Consider the following 19212-nt stretch of genomic DNA (forward strand, 5'->3'; position numbering starts at 1 on the left):
TATATAGATGTCCAGATTTCAGTGAGGGTATCCTGTTTCCTGATGGGTTCATCTTAACTGTAGTTGTAATCTGCCTTCGGAAGCCCGGTGTTATAAAGATGATAGAATATACTGAAATTAAATGGAAGTAGAATTAAACTCTCCTTTCATTGGGGTACAAGGAATCACATCTTCATCTGTTTTGTAGATGTTTACCTTTTAGATACACAAAGGGATTATTCTGTTTTGAACGTGTTTTAGGGGCAAGTAGTTTTATAAGTCAAAATGTAGATCTCTGTTGTTTAAACATAAATGGGCTATAAGCCCCTAATTCAGTCCACTGGTTTTCTTATATTTTGTTCTTGTGATGATGACTTATATTGTGCCAAAACTGAAAACTCTTATCTCTATCTGGTCGATAATAAAAGGAACACAAATTGCCCTAAAAAGTTGTTTTGTGGTTCTACATGAGGAATTGTGATATTGAATAAATAAGTGTATGTTTGTGGAACATAACCACATAAGCATGGTATGGTTGCATTTTTAATATGGTAATACTAGGGCCCAGCTAAGAAACAGGTTATTTTGAGTTAGTCTTCACTGGACCAAACTTGCTTTCCTTGTGCCATCACTATCCAGCAGGATAGGCAGTGTATTAAAAAGTGGAGGATATAGGATTTTTTTTTTTTTTACAATAAAGAGTGACAATGTGGATGCAGCAGCTCATAGGTTTGCTTGCTTTGTTTTGAGAGTACAGCAATGATATCTGTGTGGGGAAGAGGAAAGTGAGATTGGCCTAATTGGTTTCAACATTTTGATGTCACTTGGTCTCCTGTCTATTAAACCTCCTTGGAGCTGCCAGAGGATGGACCATGGGAGCAGGCCAGGGAGATATGTGGCCGCAAGGAGGATGGGGAGCGCTGAAAGAGACAGGGAAGAAGGTTAACATGGGGAGAGGGAAGGGTAAATGCTGGACAGGGAGGGAGAAGGACATTGTAACACAAAGAGGCAGTGCTGGGAAATGAAGAAATGGGGACACAGGGGCACTACTGAAAAGGGGGGGGGGGAGATAGGGGCTCTACTGAAAAGGAGGGGGATAGGGACACAGAGGGGCACTACTGAAAAGGGGAGGAGGAGATAGGGACACAGAGGGGCACCACTGGAAGGGGGAATGGAGATATGGGGACAATGGTGAAAAAGGGGTGAGATAGGGACAAAGAGGTAATGCTGGAAAAGGGAGAAGATGGTAACACAGGGGTAGTGGTGGAAACAGGGGGACGATGGGAACACAGGGCAATGCTAGAAAAAGGGAGAGATGGGGACACCTGGATGGCAGATGCTAGAAAAGGGGGAGATGAGGAGACCAGGTAGGCTTGTGCTGAAAAAGAGGGGGAGATGGGGACACAGAAATGGCAGATGCTGAACTTGTGAGTAAGATAGGGACAAGGGACACGAGGGAGATGCTGGACAGGACAAATAGTAGTGCAGAGGCAAGAAGGATGGTGCACTGGAGACAGAAGAAATGTCAGATGGGCAAAAGACCCTGTAAAGGCAGAAGAAACAGAGAAAAACAGAAAAGAGACAGCGGGACCAAAGAAAATGAGAAAATAAATTGTTCAAACAATAGTAGATGGGTCCGAGTGCATTTTCTTAAGCTATTTTGGGTGTACTGCAGCGCAGATTTTGATGGGTAGAATCAGGGACTGCAAATCCCATATGAATTTGGGATGTAAGTTCACACTAAGACTGGTTGAAAATTCTCCCTTCTGGAATTGGATCACATGGCAGCTCTATACACAGCTATTTGATAGTGGGGACGTAAAATGCAAGATCAGTGCCAAACAGATGTAGAGAAGGAAAGGAAGAAGACAAGAGGTAGAAAGCTGAAATCCAGATCCTCCAGGGTAGCATTTTCTGAAATGCTACCTGTGCCACGCGCAGGGCCCAAGAGACAGGCAGAGCTCCAGAGTCTCAATGCGTGGATGAGACGATGGTGCAGGGAGGAGGGCTTTAGATTTGTTAGGAACTGGGCAACATTCTGGGGAAGGGGGAGCCTATTCCGAAAGGATGGGCTCCATCTTAACCAGAGTGGGACCAGGCTGCTGGCATCGGCGTTTAAGAAGGAGATAGAGCAGCTTTTAAACTAGAAATGGGGGGAAGGCCGACAGTCGCTCAAAAGAGCATGGTTCGGGATAAGGTATCTTTCAAAGATATCACCATAACAGGGAAGATAGAGTATCCTGATAGTGAGGTTGCAAAAGAGATTGTAGTAGATCGGGTATCTTTAAATAACAATAAAAATCAGACAAAAGATTGCCAATTAATACTGTCAAGTACTAAGCATGATGTACTTAGGAACAACAAACATAGTTTGAAATGTCTATATGCGAATGCCAGGAGCCTAAGAAATAAGATGGGGGAGTTAGAATATATTGCACTAAATGAAAAATTAGATATAATAGGCATCTCTGAGACCTGGTGGAAGGAGGATAACCAGTGGGACACTGTCATACCGGGGTACAAATTATATCGTAGTGATAGGGTGAATCGGATTGGTGGAGGGGTAGCATTGTATATTAACGAGAGCCTTGAATCAAATAGATTGAAAATTCTGCAGGAAGCAAAACACTCCTTGGAATCACTGTGGATTGAAATTCCATGTGCAAAGGGGAAAAGGATAGTGATAGGAGTGTACTACCGTCCGCCTGGCCAGGACGAACAGACGGATGCGGAAATGTTAAAGGAAATCAGGGACGCAAACAAACTGGGCAACACAATAATAATGGGGGATTTCAATTACCCGCATATAGACTGGGTTAATGTAACATCTGTACACGCAAGGGACATAAGATTTCTTGATGAAATCAAGGACAGCTTCATGGAACAGCTAGTTCAGGAGCCGACAAGAGAAGGAAAAATACTAGACTTAGTCCTTAGTGGTGCTCATGATCTAGTGCAGGGGGTAACGATACGAGGGCCGCTTGATAACAGTGATCATAATATGATCGGTTTTGATATTGGCATTGAAGGAAGTGAAACTAGGAAATCAAGTACGCTAGCGTTTAACTATAGAAAAGGTGATTACGACAAAATGAGAAAAATGGTGAAAAAAAGACTGAAAGGAGCAGCTCGCAGAATAAAAAACTTGCATCAGGCGTGGATGCTGTTTAAAAACACCATCCTGGAGGTTCAGGACAAATATATTCCACGTATTAGAAAAAAGGGAAAAAAGACTAAACGTCAGCCGGCGTGGCTAAACAGTAAGATAAAGGAAATCATTAGAGCCAAAAAACAATCCTTCAGAAAGTGGAGAAGAGAACCAACTGAAAGTAACAGGATAGATCATAAGGAATGCCAAGCCAAATGCAAAGCGGAGATAAGGAGGGCAAAAAAGGACTTTGAGAAGAAATTAGCGTTGGAAGCAAAAATACATAGTAAAAACTTTTTTAGATACATTAAAAGCAGGAAACCGGCCAAAGAGTCGGTTGGGCCGCTGGACGAAAATGGTGTTAAAGGGGCGATCAAGGAGGACAAAGCCGTAGCGGAGAAATTAAATGAATTCTTTGCTTCGGTCTTCACCGAGGAGGATTTGGGGGGGACACCGGTGCCGGAAAGAATATTTGAAGCGGGGGAGTCGGAGAAACTAAACAAATTCTCTGTAACCTTGGAGGATGTAATGGGTCAGTTCAGCAAGCTGAAGAGTAGTAAATCACCGGGACCTGATGGTATTCATCCCAGAGTATTAATAGAACTAAAAAATGAACTTGCGGAGCTACTGTTAGAAATATGCAATCTGTCCCTAAAATCGAGTGTAATACCGGAAGACTGGAGGGTAGCCAATGTTACTCCGATTTTTAAGAAAGGTTCCAGAGGAGATCCGGGAAATTATAGACCGGTGAGTCTGACGTCGGTGCCGGGCAAGATGGTGGAGGCTATTATTAAGAATAAAATTGCAGAGCATATACAAAAACATGGACTGATGAGACAAAGTCAGCACGGATTTAGTGAAGGGAAGTCTTGCCTCACCAATCTAATGCATTTTTTTGAGGGGGTAAGCAAACATGTGGACAATGGGGAGCCGGTTGATATTGTATATCTGGATTTTCAGAAGGCGTTTGACAAAGTGCCGCACGAAAGACTCCTGAAGAAATTGCAGAGTCATGGAATCGGAGGTAGGGTATTATTATGGATTAAGAACTGGTTGAAAGATAGGAAGCAGAGAGTAGGATTGCGTGGCCAGTATTCTCAGTGGAGGAGGGTAGTTAGTGGGGTCCCGCAGGGGTCTGTGCTGGGTCCGTTGCTTTTTAATGTATTTATAAATGACCTAGAGATGGGAATAACTAGTGAGGTAATTAAATTCGCCGATGACACAAAATTATTCAGAGTCGTCAAGTCGCAGGAGGAATGTGAACGATTACAGGAGGACCTTGCGAGACTGGGAGAATGGGCGTGCAAGTGGCAGATGAAGTTCAATGTTGACAAGTGCAAAGTGATGCATGTGGGTAAGAGGAACCCGAATTATAGCTACGTCTTGCAAGGTTCCGCGTTAGGAGTTACGGATCAAGAAAGGGATCTGGGTGTCGTCGTCGATGATACGCTGAAACCTTCTGCTCAGTGTGCTGCTGCGGCTAGGAAAGCGAATAGAATGTTGGGTGTTATTAGGAAGGGTATGGAGTCCAGGTGTGCGGATGTTATAATGCCGTTGTATCGCTCCATGGTGCGACCGCACCTGGAGTATTGTGTTCAGTACTGGTCTCCGTATCTCAAAAAAGATATAGTAGAATTGGAAAAGGTACAGCGAAGGGCGACGAAAATGATAGTGGGGATGGGACGACTTTCCTATGAAGAGAGGCTGAGAAGGCTAGGGCTTTTCAGCTTGGAGAAGAGACGGCTGAGGGGAGATATGATAGAAGTGTATAAAATAATGAGTGGAATGGATCGGGTGGATGTGAAGCGACTGTTCACGCTATCCAAAAATACTAGGACTAGAGGGCATGAGTTGAAGCTACAGTGTGGTAAATTTAAAACGAATCGGAGAAAATTTTTCTTCACCCAACGTGTAATTAGACTCTGGAATTCATTGCCGGAGAACGTGGTACGGGCGGTTAGCTTGACGGAGTTTAAAAAGGGGTTAGATAGATTCCTAAAGGACAAGTCCATAGACCGCTATTAAATGGACTGGAAAAATTCCTCATTTTTAGGTATAACTTGTCTGGAATGTTTTTACGTTTGGGGAGCGTGCCAGGTGCCCTTGACCTGGATTGGCCACTGTCGGTGACAGGATGCTGGGCTAGATGGACCTTTGGTCTTTCCCAGTATGGCACTACTTATGTACTTATGTACTTATGTAAGAGGTGAGAGAAGAAATGGAAAGGCCAGCCTGGAAAAGAATTTGTAAGACTGACTCATGGAACATGGAAAAAAAGATTGGGACCAGCCAAATTCCCAGACAACAAAGGTAGAAATTTTTATTTAATACTTTGTAAAGACTGAGATGTACCTGCTGTGTAAAATGTTCAGGAGAAAATGCATTTATGTCTCTCTTTTGTACCAGCATTGCACTGTTTATAGAGTCTGGCTTCCTTGGACAGAGTGTGTGTGTGTGTGTGGGGGTCTCTATTTCAATTCTGTTGTTGGGTTTTTTTTTTTGTGGCTCCCTATTGTGTATTAGATTGGTAGAATGGAATGTTGTCACAATTTGGGTTTCTACCAGGTGCTTGTGACCTGGGTTGGCCACTGTTGGAAACAGGATACTGGGCTAGATGGACCATTGGTCTGACCCAGTATGGCTAATCTTATGTTTATCTAGATGAGGGTCTGTCCATGTTCTGCATGTGTGACTGAGGTGAAGGATTCTGCTAGCATGTAGTCTCTGTGTAGGAATGTGTAACAGTGCAGTTTGTTCCAGTTTTCCAATAGTAGGTATATTGGTGCTCTACAGTCCAGTGTAATATATATAGCACTGTCTTCTGATAGGTGGGTTAGGGCTGTTATGGTGTGGTACGTTTTGTGTTCTAGTGCAGTCCTGGAGTACCCCCTTGCCAGTCACCACACAAACAAAGCCCATCTGATTTAAAAAAGGTGTCTAGCAGTGGAAGGAATGTGTGCGCTATTCTTGAATATTTTTACTTTGTAGTTAAGAAGACAGATTACCTGCTGTGGCCAGTCCAGGGACCTCTTCTGCGTCCTGCCTCCTGATGTAACTTACTGTTTCCTTGTAGGCAGGACGCAACAGAGACATCCTGTATTAATCATTGCCCACCATAGCACCTGCACAACAACACAGACACTGCTGTCTAGCTGACACCAACCGGCGCCTATTTTATAAAAGAATGCTGCCCCCAAGATCAGAACCTGGCTACGCCTCTGGTTCATTGATGTATGTGTTATTCTCACTGCATACATTACGTACGGATATTGTTTCCTGTGAACATTTCCTCATTGCTGGATTGGCTATCAACATTGTTCATGATACAGATGGAGACCACATAAGTTGTGTCGTCTTCCTCTCTGTGTTTCAGTCTGCAGCTGAATCTCTGTGTGCTCTGGTAATAAGTACATTTCTCAGTGAAGAATTCACCATTAAACCTATGGAAATCCAAAGATAAAACATTAAACAACATCCCCTTAATGCATAACACCCTTGATGTACCGAGGACCTGGAAGGGAAGAGAGTTCCAAAGAAGTACTTTTAAAGAAAAATGAGAAGCTAAATTCTCAGTGGAAGGAAAGTTGGATGAAGAGACCAACAAGGCAGAAGGGGAAGTGAGATGAGAAACAACCTGAAAAAGTTTCCAAGAGAGAGCAATTAGATGCATAAAATAATAATTTTTAGCTTAATTGAGTTGGGAGTGGTAGAACCTATGAATAGATCTGAGCACCTATAAGCAGCTTGAGAGGTGTTTATGCCTGAGACACTCCATCTTCCGCACCTCTTGTCAAAGGAGGCAAAGGCCACTATGGAACCAGGGCTGTTTCCTAAGGAGGGCAGCACCAGGGGCAGGAGGATTAGAAGAATGAAGGAACTGGGAAGGGAGAGTATCATTCCAGTAGGAAACAGACTCATCAAGAGGGAGAGAGAGAAAGGGGGGAAAAATGTAAAGAGAGTAGCTGATAAAAGTGGATCCTTAGTTAGTAGTGGGTTTGTAGAACCGGAGGAGGGCGGAAGAATCCCAGGGATGAATTGGCAAGGGGCGAGAACAGATGAAAGACCAGAAGAAAAGGGTGTCATCAAAAATGCCCCTCTATAATTCACAGCAAAATTATAAACAATTTTGTTGTGAATAATGTAAACATTAAAGTTGGCAGGAAATATACCTGATTTAGGAAGTAACTTATGGGGGAGGGAGAAAATGAACAGTCAAATGTAGAGAGTGAGGGAGAAACATGGAAGAACCACCTTATATAAGGGTATATGGGGAATGGAAAGAAAAAGAGCTAAAAGGAGGGTATCATGGAGGACTAGGTAAAGGAAATAAAGCTGATAGAGAAGAAAGAAGAGATAACAATGGAAAGAGCCGAACAGATTATGGAAAAGATGACTGAAGATACTTAGGTGGGAGACTGGAAAATAGGTAGGAGGGAGAGTAAGAGATTGGAGAGTCCCCTACAAATTTCTCACTCCAAAGTCTTCTCAAGGACAAAAATGAAAGATGACCCCAAAACTCTAAGTTTTGTTCAGAAGTAGAGGTCACCTAATCACTTATTATCAGAAGGCATTTGAATAGAAAAGTTGAGAACCCCCAGACTGATGGGAGAAATGTATATTTAATGGGTCGTCTGTCAATAGGAAGAGATAAAGAAGTCAAGAGCAAAAGAGGAGGTTCTGATCAGGAGAAATCAGTAGACCAGAAATGAACACAAAGTACCAGTATGGCAGAAGAGAGCTTTATTTCAACATTACCCAATGCAGACACATTTTGGCAACTGCCTGCATTGAGAATGTAACATCTTTTGAAAAAAAAAAAAAAAGCATTTCATCAACAAAATATGTAGAGGAACAAAGAAACACTGCAAAGCATTGTTTTAAACTAAATAAAGGGTTTTGTGCGAAAACCTTTATTTTAAACAAATCTTTGTTATTAAATAAAACATAAAAACAGCAATGCAGAAAAATTTATATTTCAATATGACAGGAGTGTCCCCCTCACCCACTCCCTCCATTATCTCCACCTAAACCCCTTTTCAGTCAAATTACTTGATTTTAAAGCATCACTTTGCAGTGTTTCTTTCTACCTATATATATTTTGTTGTTGACTTGACAGATTTCTTCAAAAGATGTTACGCCCCTGATGCAGGTAGTCACCGAAACGTGGCTGCGTTGGGTAATGTTGAAATAAAGCACTTTTTCTGCAATACTGGTGCCTTGTGTTTATTTCTGGAGCACTGGTTTCTCCTGACCAGAAATATAAATTAGACATAAGGGAGGAATTATATAAATGGTACCCAAATTTTGGTGTTGGACAGAAACCAAGCTTAGTACTAGTCTATAAATGGCATTCTGAGTTAGGCACTGTTTATAGAATAGCGTGTACCTCCAGGATCCACGCCCAACTTTTAGGAATGAGTATTTACACCAGCTAAAAGCCGATGAAAATTGTGGCATGTAAGTTAGGTGCAGATCCGCCAAATTCCATAACACTGCATGCATGCCCCTGATCCGCCCATGTTCTTCCCATAGCCATGCCCCCTTTTCAGTTGCATGCTATAGGATTTCCACGTGTATTTTTTTATAGAATAGCACTTTACAAGATGCGCATGTAAATCCAAAATTTTGCCAATCAATGCCAATAATTGGTTGCTAGTGCCCAATTAGTGCTAATTGGATCATTAACCAATTAAATTGAGCATGCAACCACATTTGCACACAGTTTTGAGCACCATATATAGAATCTGGTCCAAGGAGGATAATTTTCAAATGCCTTCACATAGATTTTAAAAATCTACAGTACAGTCTCAACTATCTGACATAAACGGGACCCAGCCATTGTCAGATAAGTGAAAAGTCGAGTAATAGGGAAAACAATGGTAACCCCTTAAAAAATGCATGGAAAACATAGTTTATGCATAAAGAGCAGGCATAGAGTATCTATATTTAAAAATGCAGTATTTTTATTATCACCAGCAGAGTGTGAAGCCGGAAAACAGGAAGAGAACTTGCACACTTGGCAACATGACAACATCACTGAGGGTCTCTACTGTATTTTCCTGAGTAGAATGCCAGTTGTGAAAATTGTCCCCCTCCTAAAATGTGACTAGAAAGTACAATTTCAAAGGTTGTATTTAAGGGAGCGATTCTTGGGGACAACCACAAACTAAAGAGGCACAGTAGACCTGTGGCATTTTCAAAGGGAACGTATACACATACATTTCATTTGAAAATTAGGTATAAGATGCAGGTACATTTCATTCAGGGGGTGAAATTAAAAACATTACCCCAAGAGTGAGCAAATGTGAACCGTTCTCCCCCCCCCCCCCCCCCACCCCACAACACACACACACATACCCCTTCTGTACTTGCAGAATAGCCTTTGTATCAGTGGACATTCTGTTCAAAGGTTTCCATTCACATCTGATGTTACTGACAGGAAACTTTCGATAGCAGGTCAGTTTTGGCTTCTCCAGGATTTCTGAAACAAGAGAGCCTGTTAGTGACTGGGGAACAGAAAAACAATGACCACTTCTAGCCCCAAGGCTAGATACATGAGGTGGGCAAAGGGAGAGCTGGCAGTAATTCTGGCAGGGTGATTTCAGGCACTTCGTGTATGCCATATAGCCAAAGTATAAGATGCTGTTCTTCAAGCACAAGCAGGCTTCTAATCTGTCCAGCATTTTGCCAAAGCTAAAGAGAGAGCTTTGTGGAGTGCGAGTCATGCTCCACCGCTCATGCGCAAGTGCCTTCCCACCCATCACGAGAACAAGGTCTCCTCAGTTCTCTTTATTCCACCTGAGGAGAAGGTGCTGTTTTTTGTCCTCTCCTTACTCACCCAGTTTTTTAAGAGCTATTTTGTGCCTTCCGGCTGTTTTTCTATGTCTTCTCTTTGGCTCCTTGTATGTGAACCCTTTTTTACCCTTCCTTTAATTTCTTTATAATCATTTTGCCCAGTTTTATTATTTTTTCTGTTGTCATCAGGCCAATTTTAGGCCCTGACTTTGGTCGGGTCTCTCTCTTTGTTTTCTCTGTGCCTTGTCCCTTTCTCAGGCACCATCAAGTAATTTAATTTAGCCAACTAAGTTTTTCCATCTATGTCCATGAAGATTCCCAGTGGCTTCAAGTGCTGTACCCGGTGCAGTCAGACTATCTCAGGAAAAGACACCCATTCTTGGTGTCTGGGCCCAACCATAGCCCTGCTAACTGTGTTCTGTGTCCTTGCATGAAAAAGAGGACCCAGGCTTCCCAAGAAGCTCAACAAGAGAGGATTTTTGGAGCCAAGTCCGGTTCCTTGATGTCGGCATTGGCATCGAGGTCGGAGGCATGGACGTCGAGTATCGCACCAGCATCACAAGCGTTGGTAAGCATGGCTGCTTCTAGACCTTTAGACACTTGGAACAGTGAAGCATTGAGTGGGTCTCTACCTGTCTCAAGGCCTCCTGCTGTGCAGGCCCCCCGAGACCACCCATCGTCGGACCTGACCCCGAGGCAATGTGAGGATTCGACGTCATCCTCATCAGCACCGAGGAGCCTTGGTGATCATGCTTTGGGCAAAGGCCAAGAAGTATCATCGGTCACCCTTGATGCATGGTGCAGGGAACTCTGGAGCATCAAAGGATTCAGCATCCGAGAAGCATCTGAACCTGGAGGATCACTCCCCCTCCATACAGGAGGTGCTGATGCACCTCACTTCAAGCAGCCGAGATCTCACTCCTGCATAGACTCCAGCGGTTCTGCAACCTGCGCTTAAACCGGCACCCCAGCTTTTCCAAGTGTCAGCCCTTGATAAGCGCATCTGGGCATTGCACCCAGAGCTGCTAGATGGCCTTATGCAGTGGTGTGCATCGGTATCGGGGGTGCTTGCGCCTACTCTACCTCCCATTGTGGTCCTGCCTGGCCCTTAGCCTGCGGTGCAGCCTCTGATGCCGGTGCCACTTGCGGGTCCGGTGTCAACTGCCACCCAAGCCGGCACTCCCTCAACGTTGGCAGAGGAAGCCAAAGTGGGAGTCAACTTCTTGAAGCCACTCTCTAGGACATGGTTCTTCGACATTGAGGCAGGTTCGGTCTCGGCAATCCCACAGGGAGATATTTTCCGACACTGGGATTCAGAGGAGGATTCCAGATACTTTTCCTCAGATTATTCTTATGGGATTCTCTCTGAACTTTCCCCTCCACCTGAAAGGAGAAGGTCTCCCCCGGAGAGCCTTTCATTTCCATCTTTTGTAAAGGAAATGGTTGATGCCATTCCATTTCCTTTAGAAGTGGAGGATGAGCCCAGGGCCAAGATGTTAAAGGTCCTGGACTACACATCTCCTCCTAATGAGGCTGTGACTGTACCTCTCCATGAGGTACTCCTCATCAGGAACTGGGAGTCTCCTCTGTCGGTCCCTATCATTCCTAAAAAAGAATGACACCCAGTATTGAATCCACAGTGTGCCTGGTTTTGATAGTCCTCAGTTGCCTCACAATTCCATGGTGGGGGAGTCCATTCTTAAAAGAGCCAGGAGTACTAGGGACTATGCCTTGGTGCCAGAGAAGCTAGAACTCTGGATTCTTTTGGGAGGAAAATGTACTAGACTTCAATGCTCATCTTCTGTAAACAATCCTACCAGCTCTTCACAAGCATCTGATTGTGAAATTCCGTGTGACAGCTGACAGACTTGGTGGATGCGCTCCCTCCAGAGCATGCCAAGCCTTTTCGCCAGTTGGTCAAGCAGCAGAAGGTGTCTCGAAAGTTCTTGGCTAGGGGCACTTACGACACTTGATGTGGCATCCAGGATCTCTGCTCAAAGTACAGAAATATGCAGACTCTCATGGCAGCGTGTTTGACTTGTGTTGATTTACACCCTATATGTGTGTAAACAAAGAAACTGACACCTGTTATAAAAAGAATAATCAAAAAATTTTTTATTTTTGTCGACTGCCCTCCGTCGGACAGAAGCAGTATGGGAACTCCACACTGGAAGCAAAATCTATTATATTTGCAATACACAATCAGCAATAATACACAAAAGTTAGTTAGCTCTGCTTAGCTATGCTTTTTGCTTAAGTCACATATATGCTGCTCTGTTTATATTCACTTTCTTTCACACTGAACCCAATGTGTACGTCATCAACCCTTCCCTTTGAAGCTTGCTCTCACATTTCTTATCTACAAATGGCTGCAATCAACATTCTTTCTACCCCAGCAACTCATTATATTTCTGTAGCATGTTCATTATTATTAACACTTGGAACACTCTGTTCAGCAGTGGTTGGCGGATGCCCCTTGGTGGATAAAGTTTTTGGAGAGAAGGCTGAGGAGGTCACTGACCAAATCAAGAATCACACTGATACAATCTCTTCTCTCTCCTGCCGGGCGCCTTCTGCATGCACCTCCTCATCTAGGAGGATTTTTGGCAAGGCAAGGAGTGGTTCCTACTACTGTTCTAGGAGTAGGTACAATTCTTCGGCTCGCCAGCCTACTCAAGCTGAGCCCCAGTGCACTCGTTCATGTCAACAGTGTGCACCTAAGGCCCCTGCTGCTTCCCAGACAAAGCAATGGACGAACTTTTGACTGGATCCAGCAGAGCATAGCCGCAGTAAAAGTGTCAATCCCGGACAGCTTGCCGGTTAGGGAGAGGCTAAATTTTTTTACCAAAGGTGGCCTCTTATAACCTCTGACTGGTGGGTTCTTCAAATAGTCCATCTCAGATAAACCCTCAGTTGGCATTTCAGACCTCCAAATTGCCCACCAAGAGCTTATTTAATTCAGCTCTCAGCACAGGCAGTTACTTGTAGAGGATCTCTCCACCTTTCTGAAGGCTCATGCGGTCAAACCCGTTCCACCAGGGGAGGAAGAGCAGGGATTCTATTCCAGGTACTTCTTTTTGCAGAAGACAAGGGGGATGCGTCCCATCCTAGACCAAAGGGCCCTGAACAAAAATTTCTAGTCCGAGAAAAGTTCAGGATGGTTTGCCTGGGCACCCTTCTCCTAATGATTCAGAAAAATGACTGGCTAAGCTCTCTGGACTTTAAAGGATGCATATACTCACATCAGTGGCATAGCTACGGGGGGCACAGAGGCCTGGGCCTCCAAATTGGCTCTGGGGCCCCCGGTGTGGCTGGCAGGGGTCCCCAACCCCTGTCAGCTAAAGCGTTTATCTGTCCTGCGCAGGTCTCGCACTTGCCTCCTCTCCTGTTTCCAGTCGCGCCATGCATGCTCTCGTTTTAATGAAACTGAGCATGCTCATGCATGCTAAGTTTCAATCAAATGAGTGTGCAGTTCACGGCATACTGAAAACAGGAGAGGAAGCAAGTGTGAGACCAGCGCGGGACAGAGAAACGCTTCAGCTGGCGGGGGTTGGGGACCCCCACTAGCAAAGGTACCTTGCAGCAGGGCTAAGGGGGTGGGAAGCGGTGGGGGAGGTGGGCTAAAATGTGCCCCCCCCCCACTTTGGGCTCTGGACCCCCCTCCCGCTGAGGTCTGGCTACGCCCTGACTTACATCCCAATTATTCCAGCCCACCGGAAGTATCTTCGATTTTGGCTGGGAACACATCACTTTCAGTATTACGTGTTGCCTTTTGGCCTCGCGTCAGCTCCCAGGGTTTTCACCAAGTGTCTAGTGGTAGTGGCAGCATTAGTACGCAGACTGGGAGTCCATGTGTTCCCGTATCTCGACGATTGGCTGGTAAAGAGTACCTCAGAGGACAGTGCTCAGGAGTCCATGCAGATGACTATTTGGGTGCTCGAGCTACTAGGGTTCGTTTTAAACTACCCCAAGTCCCATCTCCACCCTGTCCAGCAATTGGAGTTCATAGGAACGTTGCTCGACACAAAGAGGGTTGAAGCCTACCTCCCGGAAAAGTGAGTGGACAATCTTGTCTCACTTGCCTCCAAGCTTCATGCCTCTCAGTAGATCACAGCTTGGCAGTTGTTTAGATTGTTGGGCCATATATGGCTTCCACAGTGTACGTTACAACCATGACATGTATTCACATGAGATAAGTTTAATGGACCCTGGCTTCTCAGTGGAATCAAGCCACAGGGAGTCTGGAGGATGTCATCCAAGTGTCCCCAGAGCTTAAACACTCTCTTCAGTGGTCGACAATTTGATTCAAATTGGACTCTGGGACTTCCATTCCAAATTCTACAGCCACAAAAAGTATTTACGACAAATGCATCTCTCCTGGGATGGGGAGCTCATGTAGATGGGCTTCACACTCAAGGTGCTTGGTCCGCCCTGGAAATGAATGTTCAGATCAATCTCCTCTAAAGGCTTTCAGAGATTGGTTATCTCACCAAATTGTTCTCATCCAAACAATCAGGTTGCACTGTATTACACCAATAAACAAGGGGGGGGGGGGCACCAGATCACGTCCTTTGTGTTAGGAGGCCATCTGGATGTGGCATTGGGCTCGCCAACATGGCATAGTCCTTCGAGCCACTTATCTGGTGGGTGCAAACAATACCTTAGCCGACAGGCTGAGCAGGATAATTGAACTGCACTAGTGGTCTCTCAATATGGGCGTAGCCCGCAAGATCTTCCGAGTGTGGGGCACCCCCTCGGTGGATCCTTTTGTCACTCAGATCAACAATAAGGTCCCTCAATTCTGTTCCAGGCGTCAGGCCCGTGACAGACTAATGTTGGATGACTTTCTGTATGTGTATCCTCCAATACCTGTTTTAGGAAAAACTTTCTTGAAACTCAAGACTGTTGAGCCATAATTCTGATTGTGTCGTATTGGCCACAGCAGATATGGTTCCCTCCTCTTCTGGAGTTATCCTCTGAAGAACCGTGAAAATGAGTGTTTGCTGACCCTCATTACTCAGAACGAGGGGTCACTTCTACATTCCAACCTCCAGCCTCTCGCTCTCACAACTTGGATGTTGAGAGCCTAGACTTGGCTTCCTTAGGTCTCTTGGAGGGTGTCTCCTGTATCTTGCTGGCTTCCAGGAAAAATTCCAATAAGAGGTGTTTAAATGTAGGAAGTTTGCAGTCTGGTGTGAGAGTATGGCCTTAGATCCCCTTACTTGCCCCATACAGACCCTGCTTGAATACCTTCTACACTTATCAAAGTCTGGTCTCAAGACCAACTCCGTAAGGGTTCACCTTAGTGCAATTAGTGCTCATCATCAACGTGTAGAAGGTAAGCCCATCTCTAGACAGCCTTTAGTTGTTCGCCTCACCCTATGCTTGGAACAACCTTCCTGAGCCCTTACGCCAAGCCCCCTCCCTGCCCGTCTTCAAGTCTTTGGTTAAAGCCCACCTCTTCAATGCTGCGTTCGGCACCTAACCCTTACCGTTCAGTGAATCCAGACTGCCCCAATTTGACTGCCCCTATCGGACCGACCGTTCACTTGTCTATTAGATTGTAAGCTCTTTGAGCAGGGACTGTCTCTCTTTGTTAAATTGTACAGCGCTGCGTAACCCTAGTAGTGCTCTAGAAATGTTAAGTACTAGTAGTAGGTTTGCTTTTGTCAAAGCCCCCTGTCAAAACTCCACCAGTGTCATGGAATCTCAACGTCATTCTCACCCAGCTAATGAAAGCTCCTTTTGAGACACTGAATTCCTGCCATCTGAAGTACTTGACCTGGAAGGTCGTTTTCTTGGTGGCTGTTACTTCAGCTTGTAGGGTCAGTGAGCTTCAGGCCTTAGTAGTGGATGCACCTTATACTAAGTTTCATCACAACAGAGTAGTCCTCTGTATGGACCCTAAATTACTGCCGAAGGTGGTGTTGGAGTTCCATCTGAACAAGTCGATTGTCTTGCCAACATTCTTTCCCCAACCTCATGCCCATCCTGGCCATGGAACGGACAAGGCCCCACAGACAGTCTGTCTAGCTTTTTGTTTCTTTTGATCCCAACAGGATGAGGGTCGCCATCGGGAAACGCACCATTTCAATTTGGCAGGCAGATTGCATTTCCTTCACTTATGCCCAGGCTGGGCTGGCCTTGGAGGGTCATGTCACGGCTCATAATGTCAGAGCCATGGCTGCGTCGGTAGCACACTTGAGGTCAGCCTCCATTGAAGAAATTTGCAAGGCAGCAACATGGTCTTCAGTCCACACATTCACATCCTACTAGTGCTTTGAGCAGGATACCCAATGCAACAGTCGTTTCAGGCAGACAGTGTTGCACAATCTGTTTAGGGACTAGAATCCAACTCCACTCTCCGGTGTCCATTTTATTGTGTTCCAGGCTGCACTCTTTCAGATTGTATATATAGTTTCAGGTTAATCTGTTTTATGTCCTTGCTGTTGCGAGGCCCAGTTGACCAATGTTTGTTGTTTTTGGTGAGCTTGGATGCTAGGAATTCCCCACGTGAGAAGATAGAAGCCTGCTTGTCCACGGAGAAAGCGAAGATACTTACCTGTAGCAGGTATTCTCTTAGGACAGCAGACTTCATATTCTGACAATGCCTTCTACCTCTCATTGGAGTTGTCTCCTTGGTTATTTTTACTTTGTTTTTTTGCTATAGTATTAAACTGAGGAGACCGTGTTCGCTCAACAGGCAGAAAGGCACTCTCGCATGCACAGTGGAATGAGGCTCACGCTCCACAAAGCTCTCTTTTTAGCTTTTTCAAAATGCCAGACCGGGAGACACATATCGGTGTCACCCACTTGTGAGAATATGAAAACTGCTATCCATGGAGAATACCTGCTACAGGTAAGTATCTTCGCTTTAGATGGCTATCAGTCATCACCAACTGTGATGGTAAAGAATTTATATAGGTCTAAGAACTGGAAGAAATTTGTAGAAGACAGATTCACTGCCATACAGAACCATAGTAAATTTGTAGCTTGGATATAAATTAGAGTGTTATGGTTTTTGTTTTTCTAACGATATATAGCATAACATCAGGGGTATCTATGTAGATTACAGCATTTAAAAGTAATCAATACAGAAAGCACAGAAATCTAATAGCCCTCTCCTAAGTATTTAATGCTGCAGATTGTGGGGCGCCTTTGGCATGATGCTTGTGGCACTTTTGCTCAATTTCCCCCCAGCATGCCCTCCACTGTACCCCACCAGAGACCTCAACCAGACCTATGGAAATCACTACACTGCTGGAAAACACAACTGCTAAGCACAACCTACCTTAAAAATAACTTTGAGAAACATTTCAATTACATTTCAGCTTTCTTACAACATAGATCAAATGATGTAAGTGTTCTGGATTAATAATTTAAATGAGAAGACGTGACAAAATAAGGACATTTTGCTCAGCAGAAGTGATTCTCCCAGCTGCTTACATTGGCATTGTGTTTTCACTCACCTCCTACCAACAGCTGAATATTACAGATCCATTGACCATCTCTGTAACAGCTGTAGTTTCCAGAGTCTGTGGACCGCACAGATTTCAGGAGTAGCTGCCCTTTCATCATCACCTTGTTAGAAGCTTTCAGACGCAGTGTTCGATTCTGTAGTTTCCAGGAAATGGAGGAGTTATTTGGTTTCTCATCCAGGCATGTCAGGTTAACATTCACTCCAGCTGGCCTTAGCCAGGCCTCTGCAGGAATCACTGCACAGGTAAATGTGAAGGACAGATACTATAAAAAGGCAGAAATGCAGCTAGACAAAAGTAAAGCTATAATGAAAGAGCTCATACGATGGTCTGAAGTTTTTATCTTGGAACATACAGCTGGTCCTTCAGTTATGTCTCCAGATGGGTTAGTTTTATGTATAGCATCATAAGACAACCTCAGTCTGGTAAGCTTTGTCTCTTTGCGGATGATACCAAACTCTGCAACAGGGTGAACACCCCAGAATGTGTGGATGACATGAGGAAGGACCTAACAAAGCTTCAGGAATGGTCCGATATTTGGCAACTAAGATTTAGTGCTAAAAAATGTAAGGTCATGCACTCGTCACAGAATCCGAGGGAATGGTACAATAAAGGGGACAAATGCTTCTATGTACAAAAGCATAGCAGGACTTGGGGGTTATTGTGTCTGATGGCCTTAAAGTTTACAAACAGGTAGAAAAAGTGATGGTCATAGCCAGAAGGATGCTTGGGTGCATAAGGAGAGGAATGACCAGCGGGAACAGTGCCCTTGTATAAGTCTCTGGTGAGCTCCTATTTAGAGAACTGTGTGCAATTCTGGAGACTGCACCTACAAAAGGATATAAACAGGATGGAGTCAGTCCAGAGGGCAGCTATGAAATTTGGTAAGTGGTCTTGGACATAGAACATATAGGGACAGGCTTATGCACCTCAACATGTATATACACTAGAAGAAAGGAGGAACAGAGGAGATACAATAGAGACATTTAAATTTTTTGACGATCAGAACTTTTCTGTTCATGATATTCGCTGGCTGGAAACGGCTTGGTCGGATCACTTTAAACTACAGTTCACCCTGCGTTGGCAAACCTCAGGTCCCCTCCGGCCTCGTCAGTCTCACCAACATTACACCAGAGGTGTCATTGACCCCAGCTTGTTCTGGAGGTCTCTTTATAGTCACGGCTTGGATCTGCAACCATCCTCGCCCACTTATCTCACTGACTGGGACCACTCTTGCAATGCTGTGCTGAATACAATTGCACCCCTGCGTCTCAAATCCTCGTACATTCGCAGATTATCACCCTGGTTCTCAACAGACCTGAGAGCTTTGAAATGTGAGGTACGACGTATGGAAAGAACTTGGCGAAAAGGTAAATCTGATCAGGCTCGGGAGGCCTGGAAAAGTAGTCACCGCAAGTATAAATACGCCATCCGAATTGCAAAGCGCACCTACTTTTCATCTAAGATGCAGGCGGCTGGCCGGGACATCCGACAGATATATCAACTACTAAACACCTTTCTAGATACTCGCAAGCTAGAACGCTCCAGTGTTGATCCTCCCTCAGCTATACAACTTGGAACCTACTTCAAGGAGAAAATTCTTACCCTGCGGTCTTCAACCGTCAGCTGCCTCTCTGATGTGGATGACTTTCTGGCATCCTTGGATGTGCCTTCGGGTGCTTGCCCTGCTGACCGCTTTTGGATCAAATTCAATCGCCTGTTACCCGACAAGGTGACTGCTGCTCTACGTAAATTCACAAATAAAAGCTGCAGATTAGATGTATGTCCGACTCATCTCCTAAAAGTCGCACC

General features: G+C 44.7%; 1 protein-coding gene across 1 annotated transcript in view; it reads right to left on the reverse strand.

Annotated features, from left to right (window-relative positions):
• The window catches only part of IL6R (interleukin 6 receptor), a 46936-nt gene that overhangs the window by 21428 nt on the left and 6296 nt on the right, over positions 1-19212 (reverse strand). Inside the window, 3 exon segments of the mRNA XM_030188179.1 lie at positions 6392-6567; positions 9485-9608; positions 17392-17637. Coding sequence (XP_030044039.1) covers positions 6392-6567; positions 9485-9608; positions 17392-17637 — 546 coding nt within the window.

This window comes from Microcaecilia unicolor, chromosome 14 (genome assembly GCF_901765095.1).
Source record: "Microcaecilia unicolor chromosome 14, aMicUni1.1, whole genome shotgun sequence".
Classification (NCBI taxonomy): domain Eukaryota; kingdom Metazoa; phylum Chordata; class Amphibia; order Gymnophiona; family Siphonopidae; genus Microcaecilia; species Microcaecilia unicolor.